Below are 14792 nucleotides of genomic sequence, written 5' to 3'. Positions count from 1 at the left end.
TAAACTACAAAGAACTGCAGTATTGCCAGGATGACTACAGGATCCTTGCCTGGGAGGGAAGTATATCTCAATTTTGACTAAAAATAAGCTTCCCTTGTGTAGGAAAGCCTATTAAATTCATGCAGCCTATTAAATTCATGCAGTGAGTATACAGTAGGCCTACTTATGCCTATGTGTTTGGATGTTGCTGCAGTGGCTGCTACAACAATTGAGGGAGAGAGTGCTGGAGGAGAAGAAGGTCGAAAAGAAGGAGAAGAGAGGGGAGAAAGAGCACAGGCTGGGCAGTCCAGTACCAGGCAGGAGGAGGAGGAGAGAGACAGGCAAGAAATGGATGAGGACATGATGGGGGCTAGACGTAAAAGCCATTTATTTCATATTGCGCGCACATTTAAATGTTTTTTTTTTTATGTATTGGGAGTTGGGGGCCTGTGCCCCAGCAAAGCTCTAGGTCTAGAATCACCCTGCTCAAGGGCACAACGGTGGAAGCCGGGAATTTAACCGACAACTTTCAAGCTACTGCACGCTAGCCCAGCTCCTTAACCCCTACACTACCACCGTCCCACAATATAAATGCCAGTGAAAGTATCATATTCAAAATAGTCAGTCAGATTTAGGTAATTGAGTAGGTTCCCTTGCGGTTGATGTAGATCAGAGCATTCTGTGATGGGGCACGTAGTTGCACATGAGTCTATCTAATCTATTGCACCCAGCACACCAGGGAAGCCACTCTTCGCATAGAACTCCTGTCTAACACGCTCCTGTCTGTCAGGTGTCATGGGAAATTGAATGTATTCACTAGCATGTTGGACTAGACCTGATGTAACTGCATGTATAGCTGAACTTATGGCAGATTGTGATATGCCTCCAGTTAAGTTTAGGGGATGTTGGAATGATCCACTAGTATAGAACTGCAGCATAGCAACAAGGAGAGCATATAGGGACAGGGTGCATTGGTTCCCACAGCAACAGGGATGGCATAGGAACAGGGTGAAATGCATTGGTTCCCAGCTCATCAGCCAGGATAAGTGGGACAGATAAGTGTTTCTCGGCCATTTGGCTGCGCAATCGAGCAAACACAGCAATATTTAACAGAAGAGTTCAATAGTGATGTTTTTATGAACTTACACTGTCTTGTCTGGTGTAGCCTAAAGTCAGTCCGTCAGTGTTGATTCCTGAATTTCTGTATTTCCTGGTTCTTGACAGACACCCCCGACATGGGCAGGTTGATTTTAAGACCTACGCGTCTTGCTTCTATTGGTGAAGTGCCTACTCAATTTTATCCGTCATTACCAATTTAAAAATGATGGCGAATAACTCATTGTGAGATGTATTTCCTAATATCTTTATTATAATTATGTTTCCCATTGTAATTGTGTAATTTGTAATGTTTTGCATGGATGTGCGGTGCACTGGTGCGAGTTCCTGTGGATGAGAGAAGCAGGATGTATGCCGTAGGGCACCCACCCATATCACTGTTGATCATAATTAAAATAACATAAACAACTCAGCATACATTTCTGAGGTTTCTCTTGGTCAGTGGCGTAATGATTTTTAGAGGGTGTATGATAGTGATTTTTGGATCATGTGCCAGACTACACCTTTTGCAACACCCCTGGGTGCAAGGTTTAATAAAAGTGCAGCGCATGGCGCAAAATCCGCCACCTTGTGCCGGTGCACGATAGAGCCCTTGTGGTTTCTGACAGAAATTACGTTTTGTGCAACATGTTTGAGCACAACCACACAGTCTTTTTTGGTGACACTGAACAGACACTGCGACCTTTCCATTGTCCCTTGTGCCTGTGTGACACAGAGTTACTTGGCTGATAAAGTAGGCCTAGGCTATTTTGAGCCAGGCCGATGGCCGTTGGATGGACGGCCGTTCTGGCCTTTTCCAGAATGTCCAGATTAAAAGGATACATACCCTTCTTTTGTCACTGCCATAATGCCTAAAGTTACCCTTTGTCATGATCAATTGACATAAAATGGAAGTATCGGCTGCTCAGTAAATAGCGGGCTGCATATAAAAGGGGATGAACTCAAAAAAATGTTAAAGTGAAAGTCTTACTGTGAGACAGACTGCAACCAGAATTAACTCAAGTCACACTCTGACTCATATCAATAGAGGAACAGCCCAAGTTTCAGTGCAAATTCACATTTTCAGCTCAGTCTATTCAAGGGTTGATGAACCCATTGAACATTACAGTAATAGCACACAAGTTTCCGAAGCACCAAAAACAGTTGATATTTCCAGGTCAGCAAGTGTCTGCGGGTCCTGCCCTGTCACTGTTATGTACACGGGCAGGTTTCTATGTCATGTGGGTTCACACAGATAACGCCCTGCTCTGAGCAAGGCATGCGGGAACAGTTTTATAAGTGTACACTTTATCTGCAGTATGCATGCATGTATGTGCAGTATGTAAAAAATGTATGTATTTATGTATGTATGTGCAGTATGTAGAAATGTACTGTATTTATGTATGTTCAGTATGTAGAAATGTATGTATTTATGTATGTGCAGTATGTAGACATGCATGTATTTATGTATGTATGTGCAGTATGTAGACATGCATGTATTTATGTATGTGCAGTATGTAGAAATGTATGTATTTATGTATGTATGTGCAGTATGTAGACATGCATGTATTTATGTATGTGCAGTATGTAGAAATGTATGTATTTATCATGTATGTGCAGTATGTAGACATGTATGTATTTATGTATGTGCAGTATGTAGACATGCATGTATTTATGTATGTATGTGCAGTATGTAGACATGCATGTATTTATGTATGTGCAGTATGTAGAAATGTATGTATTTATCATGTATGTGCAGTATGTAGACATGTATGTATTTATGTATGTGCAGTATGTAGACATGCATGTATTTATGTATGTATGTGCAGTATGTAGACATGCATGTATTTATGTATGTATGTGCAGTATGTAGACATGCATGTATTTATGTATGTGCAGTATGTAGACATGTATGTATTTATGTATGTGCAGTATGTAGACATGCATGTATTTATGTATGTATGTGCAGTATGTAGACATGCATGTATTTATGTATGTATGTGCAGTATGTAGACATGCATGTATTTATGTATGTGCAGTATGTAGAAATGTATGTATTTATGTATGTGCAGTATGTAGACATACATGTATTTATGTATGTGCAGTATGTAGAAATGTATGTATTTATCATGTATGTGCAGTATGTAGACATGTATGTATTTATGTATGTGCAGTATGTAGACATGCATGTATTTATGTATGTATGTGCAGTATGTAGACATGCATGTATTTATGTATGTGCAGTATGTAGAAATGTATGTATTTATGTATGTGCAGTATGTAGACATACATGTATTTATGAATGTGCAGTATGTAGACATGCATGTATTTATGTATGTATGTGCAGTATGTAGACATGCATGTATTTATGTATGTGCAGTATATAGAAATATATGTATTTATGTATGTGCAGTATGTAGAAATGTATGTATTTATATATGTATGTGCAGTTTGTAGACATACATGTATTTATGTATGTGCAGTATATATGTTTGATGTATGTACATACTGTATGTGTGCACACTTTCCTCATATCCATTGGCCTCTATGTATGTATGTATGTATGTATGTACTGAATGCGTGCAGGAAAACACCCTTTTTCCGTTAGAAAAACAGCTAAAGTATGATCTGATGGCAGGGGTGCTGTTAAAAATGTTGGGTTCTACTGTATGAAAGAAAATACATTTGGGCCCTCATAAATGCTAGGGGGGTCTGGGGGCATGTCCCACTCAGCAGAAAAAAAAGAAAAAGCACCCCTTAAATGATGATTAGCGTAACACCACACACGTTTCTAAAGTGCTAAGAAGTGCTCTGCATGTCTTCTTGCTAAGTAGCTTACATTTCTACTTCAGTAAGTGTCTGTGGGATCTGCCCTGACACTCTCACTGCCCTGACACTCTCGCTATGTGATTATGCCCTGCGCTTAGCAAGGCGTGTGTGAACAGCTTATAAGTGTACTTCATATGTACATTGTATGCATGCATGTACATATGTGCAGTATGTATGTATGTATGTATGTGTGTATGTTTGTATATGTATGTACAAAGTATATACTGTATGCTTAATTTATGTAGTGGGGTGAATAGTGCTAGACAGAGACAGAACAGAGCCCTACTGAGACTGCAATGCAGGGAGGGCTCTGCCATTTACGCACACTGTACGTGTACACACTGTTTCATGTCTCTTGGCCTCTATGTATGTATGTATGTATGTACTGTATGTATGTATATTTTGTTGGTTGTCTAGTGGTTAGGATTCTAGGCTTCCAAACGGAACACCAGAACATTACGAGTTCAATCCCAGCGGCTACCACCATTGTGGCTTTGAGGTGCTTAACCCGGAGTAGCTTCTTGTCCCTGTAATTAGTTCACTGTAAGTTGCTCTAAATAAGTACATCATCTAAATTAGGGGTTCTCAATGTTTTTGGTTCCATGGACCCATTTTGGGGGAGAAAATTTTCCAGGGACCCCCTCATAACCGTAACAATTAAGCATGCCATTTGTATTCTCTGCAGTTGTGGCCAGGTCCACTATCCCATGTTTTTTGGCAGATGTGCAACTTCGTCTTTTGTCAGTTTTGGTTTTTCCGTCACTTGACAACATGGACTGACTCAAACATTTCTACACATTTATCAGCTAGCTGGCTAACAAATAAGCCAAGCTAAGCAGTAGTAGGAATGGTTCTTCATGACCTAAGTGAAGTTAATTGTGGGTAGGAGCAAATAGACACAATTTGCTTGTTTTATGGGTGAAAAGGGGCATCATCTGTAGACATCATCTGTTTTAAAATGATAAAACTCAACTTTATAATTTCAAGTAAATTATTTTGCGGACCCCCTGGCTATGTGTCGCGGACCCCAAGTTCTCCCACTGATCTAAATAACAGTTAACGAAATGTAAATAAATAACAGTTAACGAAATGTAAATAAATAACAGTTAACGAAATGTAAATAATGTATATGTATGTCACCCCTGAATGGCTGGCCTGCAGAACTGAGGAGGATGTTGTATGTCTGGGCTCTGTGCACAATGTGTAAAGCCCCCACCCTCGTCGCGTTACGAGTCGATGGCAGCGCACCAGGCACAGCTGAGAAAAAGAGGAAACGCTTTAGATTCGGCCCTTTTTAAATACCCCCCTTCGCTGGCCTCGACCACAACTTTAAATCTTCACACCCAACAGCATCAACCCCAGCTGTCCGCGTGTGTGCCTTCTGGGAAAGCAGAAGTGGCTCCTCTAGTGCTGGTAAGTACACACTTCAACATACATGCATTTGGATAATAGTCAGCTTTTTTGGTGTTTTTTTGGTGCTTTTTGTTGTTGAGACACAGTGAACTACTTTAACATCAGCTATCACATGACGTGACACATGATGGCAAAAGAGGGAAAGAAATAGTGATCTTCTTAGTGTAGTTTTTATCTACACAGATCTACACTTTTTACTCTCAGTGTTAACACAGCTGTTTATTTCCATTCCCTTCTCTCATTGTCTTTCTCTATATTTGAATATTTTTTATTTTTTTATACATTTATTAGGTTCTATAATCATGCAGGGATCTGTCATCATGCACGTCGTCTACCTGGTATCCATGATATTCTTTTCAGGTATGAAACCTGTCATCCTAATTATATGTAATGCATGACCTATCAGAAGTGCACTCCGTTGATTTAAAAAATTTCCCTCGAGAAAAAAAACTGAAATTGCTGTCCTCTCGCTTTGAATGATTGAGTGAAAAACATATCCAGTGAAGAGAAATTAATAGTTTGACCAGACCTAACTGTTGCATTAAACGCTACTACAAGCAACAATAGAAAGTTACATGTGTCATGAGTTTCCTTCCTTTGATGTTGTTTCTGATATTAAATATTTACTCTGATGACCCCAGGTGTTTGGAGTCAGGCCCTTTATGAGGTGACCTACCCCTCCAAGAGTGTCTGTGCTTTAAAGGACTCCTCAGTATTCCTTCTCTGCTCTTACTACCCCGGACCTTACGGCATCCACACAGGCCACTGGTACAGAGAGAAGGTCCTTAATGGGGACCCAAAGGATCTGAGAGAAGAGCCAGAGAACAGAAACAGGGTGTGGATCCTTTATTCTGAGAATGTCTGTAATCTTTACATATATCCTCTGAAAGAGAGTGACTCCGGGGTTTACTACTATGGATTTAAAGCGAGGACATCATCATATAGCCAAATAACATCATGGATTCATGGCTCGCCTGGAATTAATGTCACTGTCTTGAAAGGTGAGAAAAAAACATATTTTTGAATGATACGGCATTTGTCCAAGGAATTAGTTTTTCACAGCTGTGCATGCTTTCCCCTAAGATGTTCAGCTGAAGGTGGATCCTACCTCAGTCACGCAAAGGTGGATTAAGTTAACCTGTGCCACCTCCTGTAGGCTGGACACTACTGCTATGTACCAATGGTGCAGGAATGAAAAATATCTATATGACACTCAGGAGACCATATACATAGACTCAACCAGTGGCTCTAAGAGTGAGGGTAGTTACCGGTGTGTGGTCCAAGCTGGTGGCTATAGCCTGACATCTTCTGATGTGTGTGAGTGTTGCTTTTTCTTGCGGTTTAATCTTGAACATTTGTAATAGAGCAGTTTTGAAATATGTACATACCAAGGGGAAGATTTGTATGATAATACATTTTCATAACAGAATAAGGGATTTGTCTCAGTATCACAGATGTGAAAGAGCCATTCCGTCTTGCAAATATGATCAGTATAAAGTACACTGTCTATAGTAGATTGAACCTTTGCATTAGTCTCTATATTTATCTGATGGTGCTTCAGGTGTTTCTGGTCCAGACTGCTGGGGTGTGACCTACCGCAGTGGGTCAGTCTGTGGCTTAAAGGGCTCATCAGTGGTCATGTCCTGCTCTTACAAATATCCTGGAGGTCATCAGTTCGAACGAGGACACTGGCACCGAAAAGTCAGCCGTTCGGGCGGAGAGCCAGGTGACCTGAGCCTGAATCCCCTCTTCAGAGATCGAGTCGAGATCAGTGCAGATCGAGGTAACTGCAGCCTGGCGATACAGGATCTGAAAGAGAGCGACTCAGGGGAGTACTTGTACACTTTCAGAACCGCCTCCTCAGAATGGATAGCAGCCAAAACTGGAGTCTGGTTATCAGTCACAGGTGATCATACATGTCTCACATAGAGCTGGAGTGTGTACAGGCTTGTTGTCATGAATTTGTGAGAAAAAAACTAATATGTTATTCAATCTGTTTTCTTTTCTCGTTGTAGACCTGCAGGTGACGGTTAATCCAGATACAGTAAGAAGATATTGGATAAAAGTGACGTGTAACACCTCATGCAGAGGGAGCTCTCAGCTTTATTACTACTGGTACAGAAATGGCCAACTTTTAGAGAATAACCATAGACAGGACATCTATCTTTACCAATATTCTAAACATTGGGAGGGACATTACTCTTGTTCAATACAAGGCTATGCAAATCATCGTTCCCCAGATGTGTGTAAGTTTAAAACAAACAAACAAACAAATAAATAAATAAATAAATAAATAAAAAATGAACACTACTGCACAAAAACATAGGCCTATGCATATTTCTAGAAGGTTAGGCATAGTAAAATATGAAATGTTTTGTGTAGGCCTACATACAGAAACTTAAATACTTTCTGTAGAGTATGGATTTGCCTAATGTGTCAGAACAACTTTATGAAGTGAATTGCAAGTTCATTAAAATTAGCAACAAAGTATATTTGACAAACAATGTTTTATAATGATTGTTATGAGTATTGTCATTAGTTCTATTATGAGAGTAGATTCTGCACTCACATGAAGTGGAATTTAGATTTGGAATTTGAGATTTTTACTATCCAAAGAATTTTCAGTAAATATCTCTTTCAGGCATCCTTGGTCAGGAGTGCTGGGATGTGACTTATGCTTCTGAGGCCATCTGTGCCTTAAAAGGGTCCACAGTGGATATCACCTGCCATTACAAATACCCAGCTGGCCACATCCCTATGAGTCCATTCTGGTTTTATGATCAAGAGCCAAACTCTGAGCCTGCGGACCTGAGTCTGACCCACGTGTATGAGCGCCGTGTGGGGTACTGGGGGAACAACAGCGTCCACACGCTGAGACTGGCCAATCTGACCGAGGCAGACGCTAGAGAATACTTCTTCAGATTTGTGACCGATAAAGGAGAGAAGTTCAATGGAAGACCTGGTGTCACGCTTTCAGTCACAAGTAATGTATAGCATATATCTCATAACATTTTTAAAATGAATCTTTTAACATTTTGTAAAATGAACTCTCTAAAAGCATATTGACATAGTATGACATTATTATTGACAGTGTTGACATTATAGTGTGTGGAATTAAAAGGTTTGGTTGTCAAATAATCGGAATCTAATTAAGTGATCTAGATTTCAGCGACAGGAAACATCCAGTTTATAGCTTGTTCATTTCTAAAATGGTGACCCATGCCAGGCTGGGTGACGGTGAGGTGAGATTACTCAGATCTACTCTCACTTCCTCAGGCCTGCGAGTCAACGTGACTCCAGCTATGGTGACGGAGGGTGACACGGTGACACTGACCTGCAGCACCACCTGCACTCTGACTAACGACTCCACCTTCACCTGGTTCAAGAACTCACGACCGGTGCCTACCAAATACTACACCGACAAAAATCACATGTACCTGGATCCAGTGAACAGTAGTGACTCCGGCCTCTACACCTGTGCAGTTAGAGGAGAAGAGAGTTTTCCTTCCACAGCTGAGACGCTCAATGTCAGATGTAAGTAGACCTGTCTCAACTGATCTATACTCTAGAAATAGAATTGGTACTTCGAAGCGATGCAATAGAACCTTTTGGAGTGTTTCAAAGAACCCTCAAGGCTGTAGTTACATGGCAACTTTGACACATAATACTTAGACATCAATTTTACTTTATATGATGCATAAATTGATTTTTGTCACTACACTCACCACAACCTGGTGCCTACACACACACTCACACGCGCATGCACACACACACACACACACACACACACACGCGTGTGCACGCACACGCACACACACACACACACACACACACGCATACAGACACACACACACACACACACGTGTGCACACGCACACACACACACACACGCGCGTGTGCACACGCACGCACGCACGCACACACACGCACACACGCACACACACACACATGCACAAACACACAGAGACAAGTACGCTACATGTTCCCATGAGCTATGATGAGACACTCTCAGCCACAAGAGGCCTGGCGGAGGTGGACTGAGTTTTTAGATCAAGACCACGCCTATGTTCGTTCACTGACACATCCGTGGGCGCAATGTTTGATGGAAGTGGAGTGCATGGCGGAAAATTCATCACTGACTGGGTGTACTGTAGGATATGAATAAGACTTGCGTTGCACTTTGCGCCACGTTGCGCCACGTTGTGCAGGGTAGAGCCCTATGTCTCTGACCAGACATTTCAGATCGCTAAAATATAGCCCTTACTGTTTTTGTTGTTTATTTTCTTATTGTTCATGTGTTTTTGGAAGACCCTCCAAGACAAACCTCAGTGTCCGTGAATTCCTCTGGTGAGATAGAAGAGGGCCATACAGTGGTTCTGTCCTGCAGCTGCCAAGCCAACCCACCGCCACACACATACACCTGGTACAGGAGAAGTGGACCTGAGCCTGTTCTAGAAAAGGTGACCGAGGGAGTGAATGTGAACTTCACCTCAAGTGACGAGGGGTTGTACCACTGTGAGGCACACAATGAAATCGGTTCTCAGAACTCATCTGTCGCTGAGGTCCGTTTTACAGGTATTTATGTTCTTTTTCACATGCTTGTTTGCATGCGTTGCAGTCCACAGTTCTGTCAAAAGCTTGTTGATGATGTAGCTCAACAAAGCCAGTTGAATCACACTGGTTCCCATGCGGCTGAAGAAGTGTGTCAATTAACAGGAATAGAGTATGGCTTGGTCCCGGGCTTGGTGCAAGCAAATTAGTTTATTTCACATGTACAGTGCCAAGACAGAGTATGAATCAGTACACACACAAAGTACACACACACACAGGCGCAAGCACACACGGGTACAGGTACACACACACACACACACACACACACACATGCGTGTGCATGCGTTCACCCACACACACACACACACACACACACACACACACACACACAACAGAGGACCACAAGCAGCAATGAACTGGTTTTAGAAATAAGTGTAATTGTATATTAGTGTAGTGTAGTTGTATATCCTAACCTAACATATACATTCTCTACCATATGCCAACACTTAGACCTGACTTGTTTCTATTTCCTCTCTCTCTCTCTTCACACACTAAGGAAGCCTACAGGGAAAGAGACTTGTAGGTATTGGAGCCATCATCCTGGCTGTCATCTTGGTTTTTGGAATTTTGCTCAGGTAAAATTCCCTGTGAACATTCAAGGCTGTCCTGTGTAACAGACTATTGTGCAAAAGTGTTAAATATTGAAACTCCATTCATACTTTTTGCAGTATGTTCTGTAGGAGAAATAGATCCTCTGACGACAAGAGCACCGCAAATAAATCACATGTAAGTGGGCTTTGGCTTGACACTAGAACTGGCAAGAATTTCTACTAGAACTACTAGAACTATTATTGGAATTTAAACTCAAAACTTCACCAGCTGAACTATTTTTCTTTTTTAAAGTTATTGTGTAATCTCATGGGTTAATTCTTGGGTGAAATTCTTCCATCTAGCGGTGAGATGGTATATTGCAACAGACTCCTGCTCCCCCCCACTGCAAGCACGATTTACTAGCTACGGAAGCCGCACCATAAATGTGCTAGCTGACGTTACAAGATGTCATACACTACTTTATTGAGTAGTCCTTCTCGTAATTGCAGGTATGTCCTTCCTTGGCTAATGTATTCTAAAGATGGAGGCCGAAACATGCCTGCCGCCATACAGGCGACTCGCTCGTATGTATTCTGAATGGCAGATTCTACGCTTAAGAGAATACTTTCATTTATTGGTGGAAGTAATTACACATAAATGAGCACATATTTTTGAAAGAAAAAATGGGTTTTTGCTAAGAATCGACCCACAAAATGACACAATGTAGCTTTAAGAAAGTAATTAAAAAAAAAAAAAATGTAGCAGTCAAAATTACCCTAGTGTTAAGGCAATATTAGTGACAGTTGTGTTGTAGTTGTATAGCTTTAATGCTACATACCAATATTACAATATTTCCATTAGAATAAAAGTCAGACAGATATTGCAATGGGTTCTGCACTAGCTTACTTGAAGTCGGCAAACCAATTTCCTGTTTTTTGACATGGCTGTCAACAAGCACCTGAAGATGAGTGCTTTAGTTGTACCAAAACATAAGAAATACAATGTATGCAAGTCTTAATGTCCGTGGGTGGCTCTAAGGAGCACTACTGTGCCACTCTGCTCGGCTTCAAGTCATTATAAAAAAAATTTCAGCTTCCACCTTTTTCCTAAAAACGGCAACCTACGTGCAGTGGCTGCACAAAATAAGGAGGGAAGGATTTTCAGTGAGCACACGTTTTGGTGCAACTAAAGCACTCCTCTTCAGGTGCTTGTCCTATATTATATGAACTCTTTACCAAACCACTAGGCGGATGCAGCTCCTGTTTATGCCAACATCGGTGCCATGGCTGTGTCAACTGGCCCAGCCAACACAGATAACAGAGATGACCATGGTATTGATGTTGAGTATGCCAGCCTTCAGTTCAGTGCCTCTAAAGAACAGGAAGAATATGACCACACAGTCCACATCAAAAGCACGAGACTGAGCACTACCAGGCGGTGAGGTGTCCATTACAAGATAAAGGATACATAATAAATAAGATCTATTCTCTTTATATCAATAATTCTCTCTATCTGTTTCCACAGGGCTGAAGACTACTCTGTAGTCTACAGTGCAGTCAGTAGATGCAGACTGTCACGATAAAGGACGAATGGACAGTAGAGTGAAGACCACAGAGAATGGGGAAACAGCTTTTGTCCTCAGTCTTGTTTGATTGACTTTTCCCTTAATGTCCTAGATCAGTGGTTCTCAAACTGTGGTACGGGTACCACTGGTGGTCCCCAGACTCTCTATAGTGGTACTCTGGGAGGCTCAGAGATAATGACTTCAAATTATATCAAAATATATATAATAAAAAATCCTTAACCACACAATCACTGAAGTTAAATTTAAACTAGTTTTTGTCTTGACGCAAAACAGTATGTACAATGTAAAATATGTAGTTGGTCAATTCCGTGCAAAACTGTCACATCCATAGCGGCAACACAATGCCATGGTATTTAGTTGGCGTTATGGATGTGACAGTTTTGCGTGGAATTGCTTTTTCTCTCTCAGTTTTGTGTTATGTTTGGCCAAAAATAACCTAGGCTTGTGATTAGCTGGCCCTAGTCTATGTTGAATATCAGTAGAGCAAGCATTATAGCTAACACTGCAGTTCATTTCTGATCTTATATTGTTACTTACCATGAAGATACAGACTTATCGTAGAGCTACAGACCAGCTCACAAGTATGTGTCAGAAAATAACATTTAATGGATGCTGATTGAGAATTTTTTTTTTAATCTGTTTGAAACGTCAACTTTCAACTTTTACATTAATTTGACATTTAATGTTGCATGTGTCCAAATATTAGTGTAATGATACTGCATAAGAAGTGTTGTGATGTTGGACACTTTGCATGATGTGATATGGGTCACAAAGTCATAATGGCTCACTTTGGTATAATATTCATTGATGTGTAACTTTAAAGGTACAGTCAGCAATTGTACACGATTTCAAGCCCATCATTTTTTTTTTTTTGGTCACATTCAGCAATCATGTCCTCACAACCTGCTAGTTGCCCATTCTGTGAATACACTGTGAGAAAACACCGGTCTCTATAGGCAGCCCAGGCTCCCAAAACTTGAAAGGGGTGAGCTACCTCTCTGGTGTGTTTCGTTTGATCTTTACTATCTATCTTTGATCCAATACAATATATTGTATGTTCTTTTGGAAAAAAAGGTCTGCTAATACATTTATATAAATATAAACATAAACAAACGTGACCTGCACAATGGCTGACTTTACCTTTAAACAGGTATTGTCACTATATTCTATCAATGACGAAGACCACATTTTTTGAGAATGGGATGGATAGCCGCTGACTAATTGCTTTTACTTTCACTTTCAATTATTTGAAATTTGTGAGAAAAGTTAATATGTTTAGACCAGAGGATGCAGACGAATGTAATCATTAAAATGAAGACTTTTAAAGTAAGGTCTCATTGTTCTTGAGATAGGAGCCTATGGGCCCGAGTGAGTTTGGCTGCGATATAGGTAGTGGGAAGCTAAGTCAAGGCGGGTCACCCCGTGCGAGTTTGACACATAGATAGTAAACAAAATGGACAGAGCCACCCCATAGACTTCAACAGAGACATGTAAAGTCAATTTGAACCCCTTTTCCGGGTGAAGCCTTATTGTACTGCGCATCCTCAGTGTCAGTTGAGTGATAACACGTGACGTTAAGCAATGGACTGAAATAAAGTCCTTTTAGGTAAGTCCCTCCACTCGGTGGCCATATTGTAACGCTTTTTGGGCACTTATCAGGCATCTATTTCGGTAGAAATGTGCCTGCGCAAGGCTTCACGACACCAACCTTGCTCCAGCGGCGAGATCACAACACATGATTGGCACAATGTCTTCACAACACACCACATGATTGGCTCAATGTATTCACAATACACCACATGATTGGCTCAATGTATTCACATGTAGATGTTTTGCCGTGGAAGGGGTGTGATAAGACATGTATTCTGAACACCTGCATCAGTATAAAAACACACTCTTGTGTTGCAAAAACATCATACTATGCAAAGATAATCAGGGAAGGACAAGGAAACACCAGGGCTCTCTTTTCCACTGTTAATGGTCTCCTTAAGCCACCTGATAACATCACCCACCAGGAACTCTCTGATGAATGCTGCTCAGCCATCCTGATTTTTTTCAATACTAAAATTGAGGCAATCCACCAGCAATTAGAATGTTCAATTACTCAGTTGAAACAACCATACTCACTGAGCACTCTGGGCTCACCTTCCATCAATGAACTCTGTGAATTTAGTCTCCCTGCTGAAAGTACCATCTGTGGCCTCATAAAGTGCAATTCCTCCACCTGTCAGCAGTACCAGAGACTTTCTAATGAGGAGACACAGCACTCAAAAAATCCTCCATAGAAATGCACAGGGTTAGTTTGTAACGCCAATATGGCCGTTGTCTACGCATATTACACCCCTTCCGCGGAAAAACGTCGACATGTGAATACATTGAGCCAATCATGTGCTGTGATGTGAATACATTGAGCCAATCATATGGTGTGTTGTGAAGACATCGTGCCAATCATGTGTTGTGAACTCACCGCTGGAGCAAGATTGGTGTCGTGAAGCCTTGCGCACGCGCATTTCTGCCGAACAGGATGCCCGATGAGTGGCCAAAAAGCGTTGCAATATGGCCGCCGAGTGGAGGGACTTGCCTAAAAGGACTTTGGCTGTACCCTCTTCCAACAAGCCTGGTTAAGAGCTGCCTGCCATCTATTGCTCCGATGATTACATCAATATTTCACACCTCTCTTCTCTCTGGCACTGTACCTCCATCCTTTAAAACTGCTATTGTCAGACCAACACTGAAAAAACCTGGATTG

General features: G+C 41.2%; 1 protein-coding gene across 4 annotated transcripts; it reads left to right on the top strand.

The window, feature by feature from the left end:
* Positions 1–5245: 5245 nt before the first annotated feature.
* LOC143130843 (sialoadhesin-like) lies at positions 5246–13350 on the top strand. Of its 4 annotated transcripts, XM_076290078.1 has the most exons (13): positions 5246–5316; positions 5608–5676; positions 5958–6317; positions 6400–6633; positions 6878–7222; positions 7332–7562; positions 7958–8299; positions 8593–8850; positions 9625–9891; positions 10424–10502; positions 10596–10653; positions 11705–11895; positions 11983–13350. In XM_076290078.1, the coding sequence occupies exons 2-13, from the start codon at positions 5619–5621 to the stop codon at positions 12038–12040; spliced, it is 2481 nt and encodes an 826-aa protein (XP_076146193.1). In that variant the 5' UTR covers positions 5246–5316; positions 5608–5618; the 3' UTR covers positions 12041–13350. The 4 variants fall into 4 exon arrangements, 3 of the variants coding, with proteins under 3 accessions (XP_076146193.1, XP_076146206.1, XP_076146215.1); XR_012988009.1 differs by lacking the exon at positions 11983–13350 and having other exon boundaries at positions 10596–10967; positions 11705–11789; XM_076290091.1 differs by lacking the exon at positions 11983–13350 and having other exon boundaries at positions 10821–11777.
* The last annotated feature ends 1442 nt before the right edge of the window (positions 13351–14792 follow it).

This window comes from Alosa pseudoharengus, unplaced genomic scaffold (genome assembly GCF_046254945.1).
Source record: "Alosa pseudoharengus isolate Yale_2024_CS ecotype anadromous, Long Island Sound unplaced genomic scaffold, YU_APseudo_1.1 YU_APseudo_1.1_scf_1, whole genome shotgun sequence".
Classification (NCBI taxonomy): domain Eukaryota; kingdom Metazoa; phylum Chordata; class Actinopteri; order Clupeiformes; family Clupeidae; genus Alosa; species Alosa pseudoharengus.
This window is presented reverse-complemented; position numbering and strand designations above follow the sequence as displayed.

Bases quoted from the DNA above. Each gene is read 5' to 3' on its own strand.
- LOC143130843 (XM_076290078.1), top strand. From the start codon at position 5,619: ATGCAGGGATCTGTCATCATGCACGTCGTCTACCTGGTATCCATGATA. The intron at 5,677-5,957 runs GTATGAAACCTG...TGATGACCCCAG, and splicing joins ATCCATGATATTCTTTTCAG to GTGTTTGGAGTCAGGCCCTT. The intron at 11,896-11,982 runs GTGAGGTGTCCA...CTGTTTCCACAG, and splicing joins AGACTGAGCACTACCAGGCG to GGCTGAAGACTACTCTGTAG.